General features: G+C 39.6%; 1 protein-coding gene across 1 annotated transcript in view; it reads left to right on the top strand.

Annotated features, from left to right (window-relative positions):
• The first annotated feature begins 225 nt into the window (after nucleotides 1-225).
• LOC113051576 (CKLF-like MARVEL transmembrane domain-containing protein 4) overlaps nucleotides 226-14,498 on the top strand; it is a 23,258-nt gene continuing 8,985 nt past the window's right edge. Inside the window, exons 1-2 of the mRNA XM_026215468.1 lie at nucleotides 226-894; nucleotides 8,351-8,527. Of these exons, the coding sequence (XP_026071253.1) occupies nucleotides 709-894; nucleotides 8,351-8,527 (363 nt within the window). The 5' untranslated portion in view covers nucleotides 226-708. The remainder of the gene's footprint in view (nucleotides 895-8,350; nucleotides 8,528-14,498) is intronic.

Here is a 14,498-nt window from a genome sequence, read left to right as displayed (position 1 = left end):
TATTAATTTAACTAAATTTTTCTTACAAGTACAGTTTCATCGGTAGTAAGTAAACCTTTAGTGACTTATCATTTTCCGCTTCAAATAGGTATCTAATAAATATGTACTAGTACATCTTGGATACTTACTATGCCCGTAGAATTCAATATCAAAATGTTATAACTGATGTTGGTTTCAACTTGAGTCTTAAATGTTAACAGCTTGCCATAGCGACACTTTAAACTGCTGTCGCTTCGCATATGATGAATCAAATATTGCGATCTTCACCTGCATAAGGAAAGGCAAGAACTCAAAGCAAGACGTTTAGAAGTGTGACTGTTTCGTGCTTTTGTTTCTCTGACATCAGTCGTCAAGACTTTACAAGAAAGCGTCTGTCCTCGCAGGAATGTAGTTGGGAGGGCGGAGACTCGCAGCAACATTACAGTCTGCATCCCGAAGCGTGAGATATGGACACAGCCATGAGAACAGCCGAGACCGTTCAGCACTGTTCAGAACACGATCCGAGCACAGCGCAAAGATGACCGAGGCGTGGATGGGGATGTAGGGATCTGTGGGTCATAAACACTGCAGGAGCTCACTGTGATCGTTTTGTAACGAGGGTTGTTCTTTGTTGAGACACTGTTTTCAGAGGACCAGTGGACAGCTGTTGATTTCAGCCTCGAATCTGCTCTTATATCTGGGCTGGACGTGGAGGTAAAAGAGTTCAACATGAGGAAAAACGAGGAGACTGAGGGCTTTGATGGCGAGGCCTCCAACACCTCGATGATTTCAGGAGCCCATAGTCCGTATCAGCCGACCACCGAGCCCGTGAACCCCAGGAACGTGTTCAGGGCCATCAGGTGTGACCTGGACTACATCAAATCACATTTCGGGATTTTAAAAATTATCGAAGTGGTAAGTTCAAAAAGTCACAGTGCTTTTCTATTCCTTGAAAACCATATGAGCCTAGAAAGTTTTTTTCTGTTCTGAACTTAAGCAAGGTGTTGGCAACACATTAGAGTCAGCAAGGTGACTTCCTGTGAATAAGTCAAGATGTCTTCATCATTAACAGTGTCATCATTTGATTTCTCTTCTTTCGTAAATTTAATAGACATCTTTCTTTCTCTCTCTCTCTCTCTTTCTTTCTTTCTTTCTCTCTCTCTCTCTTCCTTTCTTTCTGTGCTACATTGTTATTGATGTGAGATAGATGTCTCCCAATTTTTTGAGCAAGACAGCAGAAGTCATGTCTTCATCAACAGTGTCATCATTTATTGACTTCTTTCTTTCTTTCTTTCTTTCTTTTGGATGTCCCTCCCTGGTGACATTCTTCTCATGTTTGATCATATTAGTGTAAGCAAGACAGATTTCTCAGTTTTTGAATTTTAAATCAAAAGCTACAAGCAGCAAAGAGGGGCAAAGCCCTGAAGGTGCAGCAGGCACAGCAAGCAAAGCAACCACTGCTCCTTCAAGCACAGCATGTACAGCGAGCACAAAATACATGAAGGTTACTGTGTAATGGTCAAGTGAAGTGATTGTGAAGCAGAGATCAATGCAAACTGAACACGTACAAAACTACAGATGAAAATATGTATTTGTATTGTGATTTATTCTTATCTAAGAAGTCAGTGACACTTGAAGCCTGTGCATGGGGTTCAAGTTATTTGAATCCGAATACGATGCAGTCACTGCGAAAGCAAAGCTTCAGACATGACAGATCACGTGGTTATGGCAAAACGAATCAAACTCCAGTACAGTGCTTCATTGTGAGATTTTTTTATTTATTTTTTATACAAGTTTCATTGTCTCTGTGCCGAACATCACATCACTAAGATATTGTCAGAACTGGCATAACTCAAGGTCTGAAAAGAAACAAAAAGTACACAATTTGGACAATGTTTTCAAAAGGCGTTTTTGCAGATATCTCTGAAAGACTAAGTGGCACTGTGTTCAAACTTCTCAGGTACCTCCGGGACATGCTGTCGATGATTCCTACCAATTTTTTGTGCAGATATGTCAAATTGTTTAAAGGGTATTGAAATTTAAGTCAAATTAAGTCTAAGTTTTCCAATCTCATTAACCATAGGTGGCAACATTTATTGGCATGGGCCCTCAGGTCATGGTGCTGATGAAGATACAGCCTCTGAACTAATTTTCTCTTATAAGAACCAGGCTGAAAAAAAATAATGTGCACCCTATTTTGTCCCTAGAGACCCCAGAGTTGGCCAGATCACTAATCAGGACCACCACTACAAGTTTGCCAAATGTTATCATTTTCCTACTTGCGGTTCATAGGGCTGCCATAGACACCCCATATAGAAGAAGAATATTGTGTGAAGATAACCAATGGATACAATAGGGCCTACGCCCCTTTGGGATTTGGCTCCTAAATATTCAAGGCAAGACAGATGTCTCCATCCAAACAGTGGCATTCAAAAAAGTGTTTTTCTGCACAAGATAACAGATCTGCTTTCCATATATTTCAGTTAGAAATTCACTCCTGATTATGTTTTTCTCATATTGGATTAATGCGAGGAGAGCAGATTTCCTCTTTTTTGGATTTTTAAATCAACATATTTCCTGTTGGAAACATGCCGACCGGCGTCAGCATCTCTGGAATGCATCGTTGACGAAGGGGAATGTTGTCTGGAGTCTGATTGAATTAACTTTCAGATCGGCTTCATTCAGATTTCAGCACTTTAGGTCGGCTTGATTCACAAAACACCCGAAAAGCTATAGAGTCACTTTGGTCAAAACAGAAACTCACAGAAAAGCTTTTTTTTTGCCTTTGAACCTCTGCCAGATGTTGGAAAAGAAGTAGGAAGCATAAGGAGAGAGAAAAAAAAAGTATTGCTTTGTTGTTCTGCTGGCTCAGCAAACCCAAAGCATCTCAGATCGGGCCTCATGGTGATGCACAGTTAAGAAAATACATGCACAGGGAAAACAGAGTGCAACTAAGGAAACAATTAGGTGAAACAAGGGCTTGTGTAAGCTGCCAAAGGAAACAACCTGTGTGCAGATACAGAAGATAGCTGGTCTACTCAAAGATTGCTTAATGGTTCAAAACTTGGGAACACAGAGAATAGCTGAGATAGTGGACATATGGAGTACATGCAGCACTTTTATCTTCATGAACGTAATGTGTTGCTTTCTATCTAAGCTGTTTTGTGTGCATCCAGAAGTTTCATTTGCCTGTGGAGTCAAATTACAGGCAGGCATGAGGAGTAGTTTAGTAAAGCTCTGTTCAGTACTGACCAGAAACCAGCTTCTTCAACCTTAATATCTGTTTTGACTCGTATTTGATACGACTGCTGCTTGTCAAAGATTAGCAAAAATGTCAAAGTCTATGCAAGAGACTTAAATTAAAGTTATAGAAAAAGCCATCAGATTCTTGAATCACACACTTGAGATGTTTGTGTTTTCTAATACTCTGTGCAGGTCAAACGGCTCCTTTTCTCTGAGCTGTTACTTTCCTCAGGTGGATAATACGGTATGGGACATTTCATACTGCGATAATGAACAGGTTAGTAAGAGGGGTTCAATTAAAACGATATAATTAAAACTAGTGGTGGGCATAGATACATTTTTTTTTAATGTAGATTAATCTCCCTGTAATCTTGGAATTAATCTAGATTAATCTAGATTAAAATGGCTCATTTGAATTCTGCCGAAAACATTCAGAATATGTGTGCTACCCAAATAAAATAATGACTAAAATGAAGTCTTTTAGAACGGGTTTCTCAAGCCAGATGGTGCATTAGACCGGCCCACCCCTCATCTCCTGTTTTTAAAATGCATCACAGACTGCTTGAGGAAGCTGTAAACGAATTCCACATTGCACAAGGTGCAAACAACCTTACGCCTGTTTCACACATACTCTGTTTGCAGTGCGTATGCATTTCATATTTTTTTACGCACACATGTAAACGGATTCCAGCGTTCACACGGTTGCGGTCCGTCAGTGCGTTTCAGGTGAACGATCATTTACGTACCGAATAGCGGACTGCAAACGCGTCCTGTGTGAAAGCACAATGAGTATGAGTCCGTTCTGCTTCTGCACCCAGGGCCGTAGCTGGGGTCAGCGGGCCCCAGTGAAGGTTGTACCTATGGGCCCTGTTTGAAATTGTTTAATTTGTATGTTCGTTCATTTTTATTTATTTGTGCTATTTACACAATGTTTAAGTTTTTTTTATTATTATTTCAAGTTTGTAGGTGTCAAGGTACAGAAACTGAATAATTAAATGTAAAATAGCTCTGGATAGTCTTCAATGTAAAAATTAAATATACAATCAAACCAAAATATATTCAGACACCTTCAACATTTCTTACATTATTACAGTTTACTTGCTATCGCTTGTAAAATGGTTCTAAATTATGACAAGAACTTAGAGTTAAACTCTGTCAGAACAAATTTGTCTTGATAATGTCTGTCATAACTTTGATAGAAATGATGTAATGGATTACAATCAACTAAAACTACAGACAACTGTTATTATGACAATATGTACACTACCATCAATACTTTGTTGAACAATTACCAAGCAATACTTAATTTTGTTCAGACTGTGGTGTGCAAAGGTTGCATTAGCAATTCAGAAAAAAAAACACATAAGCAATACATGGTGCTTTATAAGGTGCTGAATAATTTTTGATATACAATATATATATATTTTTTAATCAATTTCACTAGTAGTTCACTGTAGAATCTTTTGGTATATTATGTCACAGTTCACTTAATTTTGCTATACTCACTTACATAAATGTATTATGGTGTCCTGTACCTATTTGTCAAATATATAAAAAATTAAATCTGGTGTCTGTATAATTTTTGGTTTGACTGTGCATTAATTCTTGTTAAAACTACAAAGTAATTAAGTCAAGAGCAGTGAGTGATTTTCTTTCATTTTCTTGGATTAACATTACAGCAGCTAGAAGCTAAATTAGGCGCGGTCACTTTAAGAGACGATGAACGCATCAAATATTATACACATCCCATTTTTTTACTCAACTGTTTAATTTCCATAAGAAATAACTGACAGTTTTTTCAAGCATACGGTATTGTGACATATTTTGTATGTAATTTTCGGCACAAAGAAGCAGATTCTGTGTTCAAGTGTTTTGAGACGCCTTTCTCTGCATGAGCCATGAACACCAGAACACCGCGGTGCTGAATTGTGCTCTTTTACATCATTTTGTTTGTTCAAACTGCGATTTATATTTGTTCGTTTAGGTGCAGGAGGGACTTCGAGGAGAACTTTGGAGAAGAGAGCCCTGTTCAGTGTCGCTGTCCGGATACGGGGCTCTCTCTCTCTGCGTGCGCACCGTGTTAGCACGTCACGTTTGATGTGGTCATTTCACAGTAGGTTTAAATATTTGGCTAGGTATACATCCGCGCTAAAATATCAAGGTGAAAGTAATCATAGCTTGCTTAGTATAGAACCAGCTCCCAACCCAACTTTGAGAATAGATTAAGGGCAATATTTTTTTTATCGCCCGATAAGAGTCTCACGTTAACGCAGCACGTTAACGCCGATAACAGCCCACCACTACTTAAAACTAAATCTAAACAGGAAATGATTTAGAAAGTTCCCACTTAACTTTTAATTTACAGCATTCCAATGATATTCCTTGGTGTTTTGATCTGTGACCATAAAATCTCAAATTTATTTGAATATGTGATCGATCATTCCTCAAGTCAGAGGCAGTAATGAGCTCTGCTAGTTAGACTTTAGTTACTATATATTTGGTTCTTGATTTTGACCCATCATCATGTTTTTGTGGGGGTTCCTATCTGGCCCTGTGTGCTGAACATGTGCTCCCTATTCTGTCCTGCTAGTAAACTAGATGATCCTACTAATCAACTAGTTAGTTGCCACTAGTCATGACTAAATTGAAGACTTTGAAATGTTCTTAGCTCGAGATGTTTTTTTTATATGGCTTCCTTTCTACAACCACTTTGACCAGGAAGTACCCTGCCAATTAAGGTTATGTCAGCCCTGAAGGGCAAAACTATTGACCTTTTAACTGATTCAAGTTCTGAGAATGAAGCCACCAGATGTTTTTGAAGGAGCCATAAGCAGTGAAGTAGCATCATAAACATGTCATTTTACCTTGAAGGATCGTTTTTCAAGGTATGTTTTGATGAGAGACTGTTAAATATAATGAAAGAGCTCTCTCTGTAATGTAGCGATCTGATGGATTTACCAGATGTTTTTTCCTCTCTCTACTAGCTCTCGCAAAACTTATGTAATGTGGAGTGTTTGCTTTTCTGCAAACATCTCCAAGTTTAAGAAATAGTGGTTTAAATTTTGTGCAAGGAGCAATTCCCTTCAGGCGAGGAAAAGACTGTTGGGTGGGAGCTGGAAGGCTCATTTCCGTTTAAGGAGGAGCTTTTGGAACACAATGCAAGCTGTCAGACCATGCCTCCAAACATTAATTTTCTGGGCACAACAGATGGCATGTGTACAAACTTGGCATTTGACTCCATTTGGCCATTGCTACAAGGAACTAGCTGATTGCCTAATGTAGGGGGGCTCTGAAGGACAGCAAAAAGTTGAGGAGGAGGGTGGGGAGTGACATAATCATTCATTAAAATCTTGGGCTTTGTGTTTGCTTGACACCTATCTCCTTGTGGGACGCAAGTTGAGCTACGTCTATCAAAAGCAATGACCTCATCTCCAAATGCATATTTTTAATCTGTCTTTTTGATGGGGTGTGACGGTCAACTGAAGTGATGCTGGCTTTGCTGGCACTGTGACAGGAACGTCATGATGTGAGCGGCAATTTATGTTTGGTCCACACTTCAATGCAAATAAGCTGGATGAGATAAAGAAGGGTTTTCCAAGTGTCAGAACTTACATGAGGTTGGCCTTCATATGAAATTCTGTGGAAATATTTAAATGACATTGTCGCTAATAAGAAGTGTTGCCAAGTCCAAGGTTGGGGACATATAGTTCACCCAGAAATGAAACTTCTGTCATCATTTACTCACCTTCATGTAATTCCAATTCGGTTATTATCTTTCTTGTTTAGAACATAAAAGAAGATATTTTGAGACAGTCTTGTGTTGTTCGTACAATGGGCGTCAGTGGTCACCAAACCTGTTTGGTTACCAACATTCTTCAGAATATCATCTTCTTGTGTGTTCTGAAAAAGAAAGAAAGTCATACGGGCTTGAGTGAGATTAAGGTAAGTAAATGATGACAGAAGTTTCATCCCTTTAACAAGGCATGAAACCCCACCTTGAGATTTACTGTTGTTTACTTTGAATAAATGGTTCAGTGACAAGAAATCAACCAAACATGGAAGGGGAATGTAAATGGTCATTTGATCCTCTCCATGCCACCACAAGCAACAGTCGACAATTAAAACTATACTGTATAGTCCATAGCAATATTGTATTTTAAATGGTGGGGGAAGCTTCTGAAGTTTATTTCAGTATCTTTAACACATACATACAGTATATATAATTGAAACCCTCAGTCCTTTGCATCTATGAGTCCACACTTTGGTCACATGATGCATAAACTGTTGGATAGCAGACCTAGCCATCAAGTTCTTTCTGGTGTGGACTTTACAAAAGGTGCATCGGGGCTCAATTTTGAGTAACTTTTAATCCCTAAAGTGGCAAATTGGTTACCCTATAGTTCCATGGTCCAGTAGATGGTTTTGCTTTTATTTTTCAGTATCAGGAAGATCAGATTATCTCTGCCATTCCATTAGCAAGCCCACATCCAGTTCTTTATTCATCACAGAAATCATTCTTTACGCAGGGAGGTTTCCACAATTCCTAGATATGCGCACCATTTTATTTAGTGTCTGCACAATGACAGCATCCAGCCCGGGCCAGCTGGAAATGCTGGGCCCCCGTCTAGATGCTGGAATGTTTCGTGGCAGTGGTTCTGTCTCCCCTGTTGGAGCGGGCCGACCTGTAATCTGTCTGAGGTTTTGTGCTGGAGAGTCGAGGCTGCATAACACCTAAATAGCACGTTAACCTCAGAATTCTTCCCATGCTGTGGTCTACTGACAAATGCTGCAGGAAAACATCGGTTGAACCCTCTGCGACTTCAGTAGGGTTCAGCATACTCCGCAAGGCCCTGTTATGACCATGTGGAAAATGCATTACAAAGTAAACCCTGAATATAGACGACTCATTTATGCCTTGAAACAGCTTTTTCGAGAAATAATTTCTTGTGGTATTTCGCTGCTCTGCAAAAGGGACAGCATTGTATTATGTTGTTGTCTTGGATCAGGCACCATGCTTTGCAAAGAGATCAATTTGATCTGTTGTATCGTTTAAGTCTATATTAGATGTTTCTTTAATGTTCTGCTTGATAAAGTAATGTGAGCTGTGGGTTTCTCCTTTCTGTTGCAGGTCCTGGCTCTCATCTCATTCATCTTCATTGAGACCATAATGATGTGCTCGCCCTGTGCCGCCGTCTACCTCTTTGAGTTTGTCAGTTGCAGTGCCTTCATTGTCACAGGAGTCTTGCTCCTCATCTTCGGCCTGAACCTGCACACCAAAGTGCCCCATATCAACTGGAGTCTAACAGTAGGTAGTTCTTATCAAGATCCACAACATTTTGCTAAATCCTTCACAACAGAAATTTAAAGGGGGGGGGTGAAATGCTCATTTTCACTCAATATCCTGTTAATCTTGAGTACCTATAGAGTAGTACTGCATCCTTCATAACTCCAAAAACTATTTAGTTTTGTTATATTCATAAGAGAAAGATAGTCTGTACCGATTTTCCCCGGAAAAACACGAATGCCTGGAGGCGTGACGTGTGGGCGGAGCTAAAGAATCACGAGCGCGAGTAGGCTTTTGCGTTGAGAGCGTTTGGAAGCTGTGACAGCTGTGAAGGCTGAAACTGCAAGAGAAGAGCAGCAGCAACGACTCGCTCCGAGCGGGGCTCGAACCCGGGTCTCCGGGAGGGGAGGGGGACGCACTAACAAGGAGGCAGAGATATTTTAAGCAGTTTTACTCACCGCCTGTGGTTCCAACACACAATCGTGACCCTTTTTCGTTGGGATTGCATCATCCTTGAGAAATAAACGATAGCAAATCCGTCGTCAAACTGGGCTTTGTTTGTAAAACAAGCATCTTCGAAATACAGGGAACAAACACTTGCTCCGATCAAACTCTGTTGATGCTCTGTAAAAATAAACTCCATCCACTGGTCCCTTAATGCTGTTTTTTTTTGGTAATCTGTGCAGGGTTGTCTTGCCCTGGCAACCAAAAACACACTCCTTTTGTGACATTTCGCGGCGCTCTCGCTCTGATCAGTGAATGAATGTCTGTGCTCAGGCTCTCATTGCTCTGCTATACGGGAGCGCGTGCTCTTCCGGCAGAAGTGCCTTAGGACCCATATAAGGAAATTCCGCTCCATCTAACGTCACACAGAGCCGTACTCGAAAAAAACTTTCCGAAACTTGTGACAAACTGGAAGGAGTATTTTTGGAACAGAAATACTCCTTCAAACCTACAACTTAATTTTTGAAACTTTGTCCATGTTTAGTATGGGAATCCAACTCTTTAACAGTGTAAAAAACTCAGTATGCATGAAATAGCATTTCACCCCCTCTTTAAATGAATAGTTTGCCCTCCCCAAAATAAAAATGTATTGTAATTTATTCACCCTCATTTCATTTCAGACCTGTGTGGCTTTGCATCCCACAGCTTAACATGAGAAACGGACCAAGATTTGAGTCTTTTTTAATTTTTTACCGAATCTTCGTTATTGGGGTTTAATTTCATTGAACTTTTTTTTCTGTCAGTTTCTGATGTGTATTTGTCTGAGCACTGAGAAAGTGTTTGACTTGAAGACAGTTTTGCAGTGTAACTATTTTTCCTTCGATCCGTTTGTATGGCATATATTTTAAGAAGCACTTGTGATAGATTACGACGAAGCAGAAGTTCTCTGTGTCGATCAGCTGTCTGCATAAATGGAAAAGGACTTATGTTTCCAAGACATGCCAATAACTCTGTGCTTTTTGGAAAGTTAGCCATTCTCTTGCGGCCAGTGCTGCTTAGGAGGAGGCCGTGCACACGGGCTTCATAATGCTCAGAATGGAGCTTGAGTGCTCACAGCTCTCATTAAACCCCGCTTCTAGCAAACATGAATGGCTGCTCTTGGGAGATGAATTTACTGATTCACTGAAAGATTAATAAGGCATGGTTCCCTTTGTCTCCTTGCCTATACACACACACACACACACTAACACACACACAAAGCTTGGAATAATTGGACCTCAGCGCTGTGGATCTATTAGAGAGCTTATGATGGAAAAAGCTGTGGAGTTGTATTTCCAGAGCTGTGCACGTACCAAGAAAAGTAACAGCAGCTCCCATCCAACCATAACTATAGCGTTGCATGATGGTTTACTGAAGAATATATACTTAACCTCTCACAGACAACAATGAAGTGCCTCTGCCATTTTAAATTCAAATATCAGTCTTTTCTTTAATATTTGGTTTGTCCACCCTAACTTTGTTGGAGAAAGTTGGACCCTGCATATATTTGTTCGTATAAATGCAAATATTTATGCATTTAACCTCAATTATACACATATAAATAAAGCTTAGAGCAGGGGTGTCAAACTCAGTTCCTGGAGAGCCAGAGCCCTGCTCCAACACACATACCATATAGTTTTTCAAATAAGCCCAAAGGAATTGATTAGTTGGATCAGGGGTAGTTAATTAGAGTTGGGCTCTGGCCCTCCAGGAATTGAGTCTGACACCCCTGGCTTAGAGCATCATAGTTTTATTTAGGACAACGCCTTAAGTCTAAGTGCTTTTTGTTTTGGATTTTTGCCTCTTTTGTAAAAGTGCATTTTAAAAACGACGTCTACTTTTCTCTGCATTTCTCCTATTCTTTAGCTTGCTTCCTAATATTATTATATGTTCAGTGGATGAATAACAAGAAAAGGTGGGGGAAGAAAATAAAGACTGAGATCAGGAAATGTTGAGAGCTGAATTCAAACTTGAATAGCTCACATGAGCATCAAATCTCAACTTGCCAAATGACATATTCCATATTTTGGCTGATTGTGTGTGAGTCTGTATGCTTTGGTGCATTTTGAATACTGACGGGTTGGGGTTTTCTTGATATCGCTATGGCTCATTGGAAGAACTATGATCTTTTTGTTTTTGGCATCATCTCCTGCCAGGTGTACCCCATGGGCCCAGGTCTCTCATTTGTTCTGGAATGGGTGCACTGGGACGGAGGTTTGTTCAGTAACAGTCTGCTCTCCTCCCCTGTTTTCTGCTTGTATCTCTTAGTAACTTCACCACTGCTGTGCCTCAGGAACTTTCACATAACACAGTGCAAGTAAACAGACATTTTTGGTCCAGTTATTGTGCTTTCTTGTCTCAGAAGAGGGTTTGATTTATTTAATTATATATTTTTTATTTGGAGATACAATCCCCCCAATCACATCAGCAATTAAACTTCTTTCTATAAAGAGCAGAAATATGGATGGTAGAACTTTAAGATCTTAAAATCAGATGTTTGTGCTAAATCTGTTCATGTGTTCTAACGCTGATTTAGTTTAAATGGCAGCAGATTGGCGCGTACACACAAAACTAACTGTTAGTTTCTTGTGGCGGTTGGTTCCATCTGTTGTACAACACCCCCTATTCCCTTGAGTGCTTCGATCCAGTGCCAGGCTCAAAGGGGGCTGGCATGGTGACTGACATTATTGAAAGTGATAGGTCAGGAGAATGAGTGCATTCAGCTCGCGGTGGGAGGCTGGCACCATTGTACCCATTCATAAACCATCTTTAACCTCACACACATATATACGCAGAAAAAACACGACCAGAGTTCATCAAACACAATGAAAGATATACTGGGTATTTTAATAGAAAATGAGGAGACATTTGACTTTGTGAGGAGACGGGATAATGATTGGTTTTATATTGTGTGCTTTAATGGAATGACCACTCGGAGCTTTGAAAAGCTTTGCAGTGATCCTATTATTATGTGTCATTATTGAACATGAGCAAGAGAACAGTCTTGAGAGAGGAAAGATGTATTAAAAATTGTACGCACCACTGAGAATATCTGGTACAGGCTGTATACGGCACAGAAGCTATTTTGAGTATCTCTGTCTTACTCACACATAGGCATGCATACATTTTTAAAAAATATGCTCCTTTAGCATAAATAGCACTTCCTTGTTTTTTTTTTGGTGGGTTTCTAAATAAACTTGGTCCCCAAATAACACACTTTAATGTGTGTAGAAAAGTCAGTAAGTCAGTAATTTTTTTTTTTTTTTTTAGTGTAGCTGAACAGTCTTTAAGCTTGGCTGCATTTATTTAAAGGGGGGGGGGGTGAAATGCTCGTTTTCACTCAATATCCTGTTAATCTTGAGTACCTATAGAGTAGTACTGCATCCTTCATAACTCCAAAAAGTCTTTAGTTTTATTATATTCATAAGAGAAAGATAGTCTGTACTGATTTTTCCCGGAAAAACACGCCCAGCTGGAGGCGTGACGTGTGGGCGGAGCTAAGGAATCACGAGCGCGAGTCGGCTTTTGCGTTGAGAGCGTTTGGAAGCTGTGACATTACCGTGAGGAAAAAAACATCCAAAACAAACCATGGCTAACAGTCAGATTCAGCGTATATTTATGATCCAGAATCAGATCCAGAGGCTGAAATTTAACAAGAGCAGCATCAGCAATCAGTCTTTATGTGGTATGTACTGAAACTGTATATATTTGCTTAGCGGTTTTGGAAAATGACTAAGTTCCACTTTGTCGTCTTTTGTTTTTTTTTTTGTTTTTTTTTTTTAAACTGTACATGTGGAAAGTGCAGTTTGATGACAACATCGCATGTTGTTTACTTGATGTGCTTACGCGCCGATTGTTAAGTTAACAACACAGAGATATTTGAAGCAGTTTTACTCACCGCATGCGGTTCCAACACACGATCCTGACCCTTTTTCGCGGGGATTGCATCATCCTTAAGAAATAAACAATGTGCAAATCCAGCGTCAAACTGGGCCTTGTTTGTAAAACAAGCATCTTCGAAATACAGGGAACAAACAAAAACACTTGCACAACTCCGTTGATGCTCTGTAAAAATAAACTCCATCCACTGGTCCCTTAATGCTGTTTTATTTTTGGTAATCTGTGCAGGGTTGTCTTGCCCTGGCAACCAAAAACACACTTCTTTTGTGACATTTCGCGACGCTCTCGCTCTGATCAGTGAATGTCTGTGCTCTCAGTGCTCTGCTATAAGGGAGCGCGCGCTCTTTCGGCAGAAGAGCCTTAGGACCCATATAAGGAAATTCCGCTCCATCTAACGTCACACAGAGCCATACCTGAAAAAAACTTTCCGAAACTTGTGACAAACCAGAAGGAGTATTTTTGGAACAGAAATACTCCTTCAAACGTACAACTTAATTTTTGAAACTTTGTCCATGTTTAGCATGGGAATCCAACTCTTTAACAGTGTAAAAAACTCAGTATGCATGAAATAGCATTTCACCCCCCCCCCCCCCCCCTAAACAAAAATACAGTAATATTGTTAAATATTATTACAGTTTATACAAAAAAAAAATCCTTATTTATTTGTAATTTATTCCTGTCATGGCATGGCTGAATTTTCAGCAGTCATTATTTCAGTGTCACGTGATCTTTCATAAATCATTGTAATATGCCGACTTTCAGAAAAAAAACTTTTTGGAAAACAGTTGTTCTGCTTAATACTTTTGTGGATTCTTGCATTTATTTGATATTCTTTTGTAACATTATTAATATCTATTATTATATAATAAACGCAAATCAGTTTAATTTGTCCTTGCTCAAGAACAAAAAATAAAAAACTGACTCCCAAACTTTTAAATGGTAGTGTTACTTAAAATGTATCACTAATTTTATAAAACAGGACCATTTCAAGTACAGAGATCTGACTTTCAGTCCCTTGTTAACAACGTGGAGGGCCGCAGTGGCTGTTAAATACATCAGAGATCTGAATCCAGTGTGAACACAATATTTCCCATTTTTAGACCCCTCCTGAGATCAGTTTGCTTTCTCTACAAGCAGCCTGCCAAAACACACACACACACACACACACACACACACTTCAAGACAACTCATGATTGCTGTGCTTTGTTTGTGTTCAATTTCATATTCCCTGCATTAAATGCTTAATCATTGTACTGTATGTAAACCTCCATGGTTATATTTATGAGGCTAGTAATGTATATTATTCATAGCTAAATAATTGTGTGGGTTAAGTAATGTCTTTCAACCTCAGGCATATGCTTTGTGTTCTTATTTTAAAGGCGTCAGCAGTTTCAGAGTATGGTTTGGCTTGCATTTGATCCATCTGTTGAAGTATGTGTGAAGGCAAAGGCTGGTTTGACGTGTGTGTGAATGATTGAGACCGTATCCTGGTTTTGGCATATTGTTAGTAATCTATATTGTGTGTAAGATGAGCATGGTTTTGCTTGAGTGCATGTGGTTGAGAGAGAATGATGGAGACTATCATGTGAGACAAGTGTGGGCAATCACT

This window comes from Carassius auratus, chromosome 32 (genome assembly GCF_003368295.1).
Source record: "Carassius auratus strain Wakin chromosome 32, ASM336829v1, whole genome shotgun sequence".
NCBI lineage: Eukaryota > Metazoa > Chordata > Actinopteri > Cypriniformes > Cyprinidae > Carassius > Carassius auratus.
This window is presented reverse-complemented; position numbering and strand designations above follow the sequence as displayed.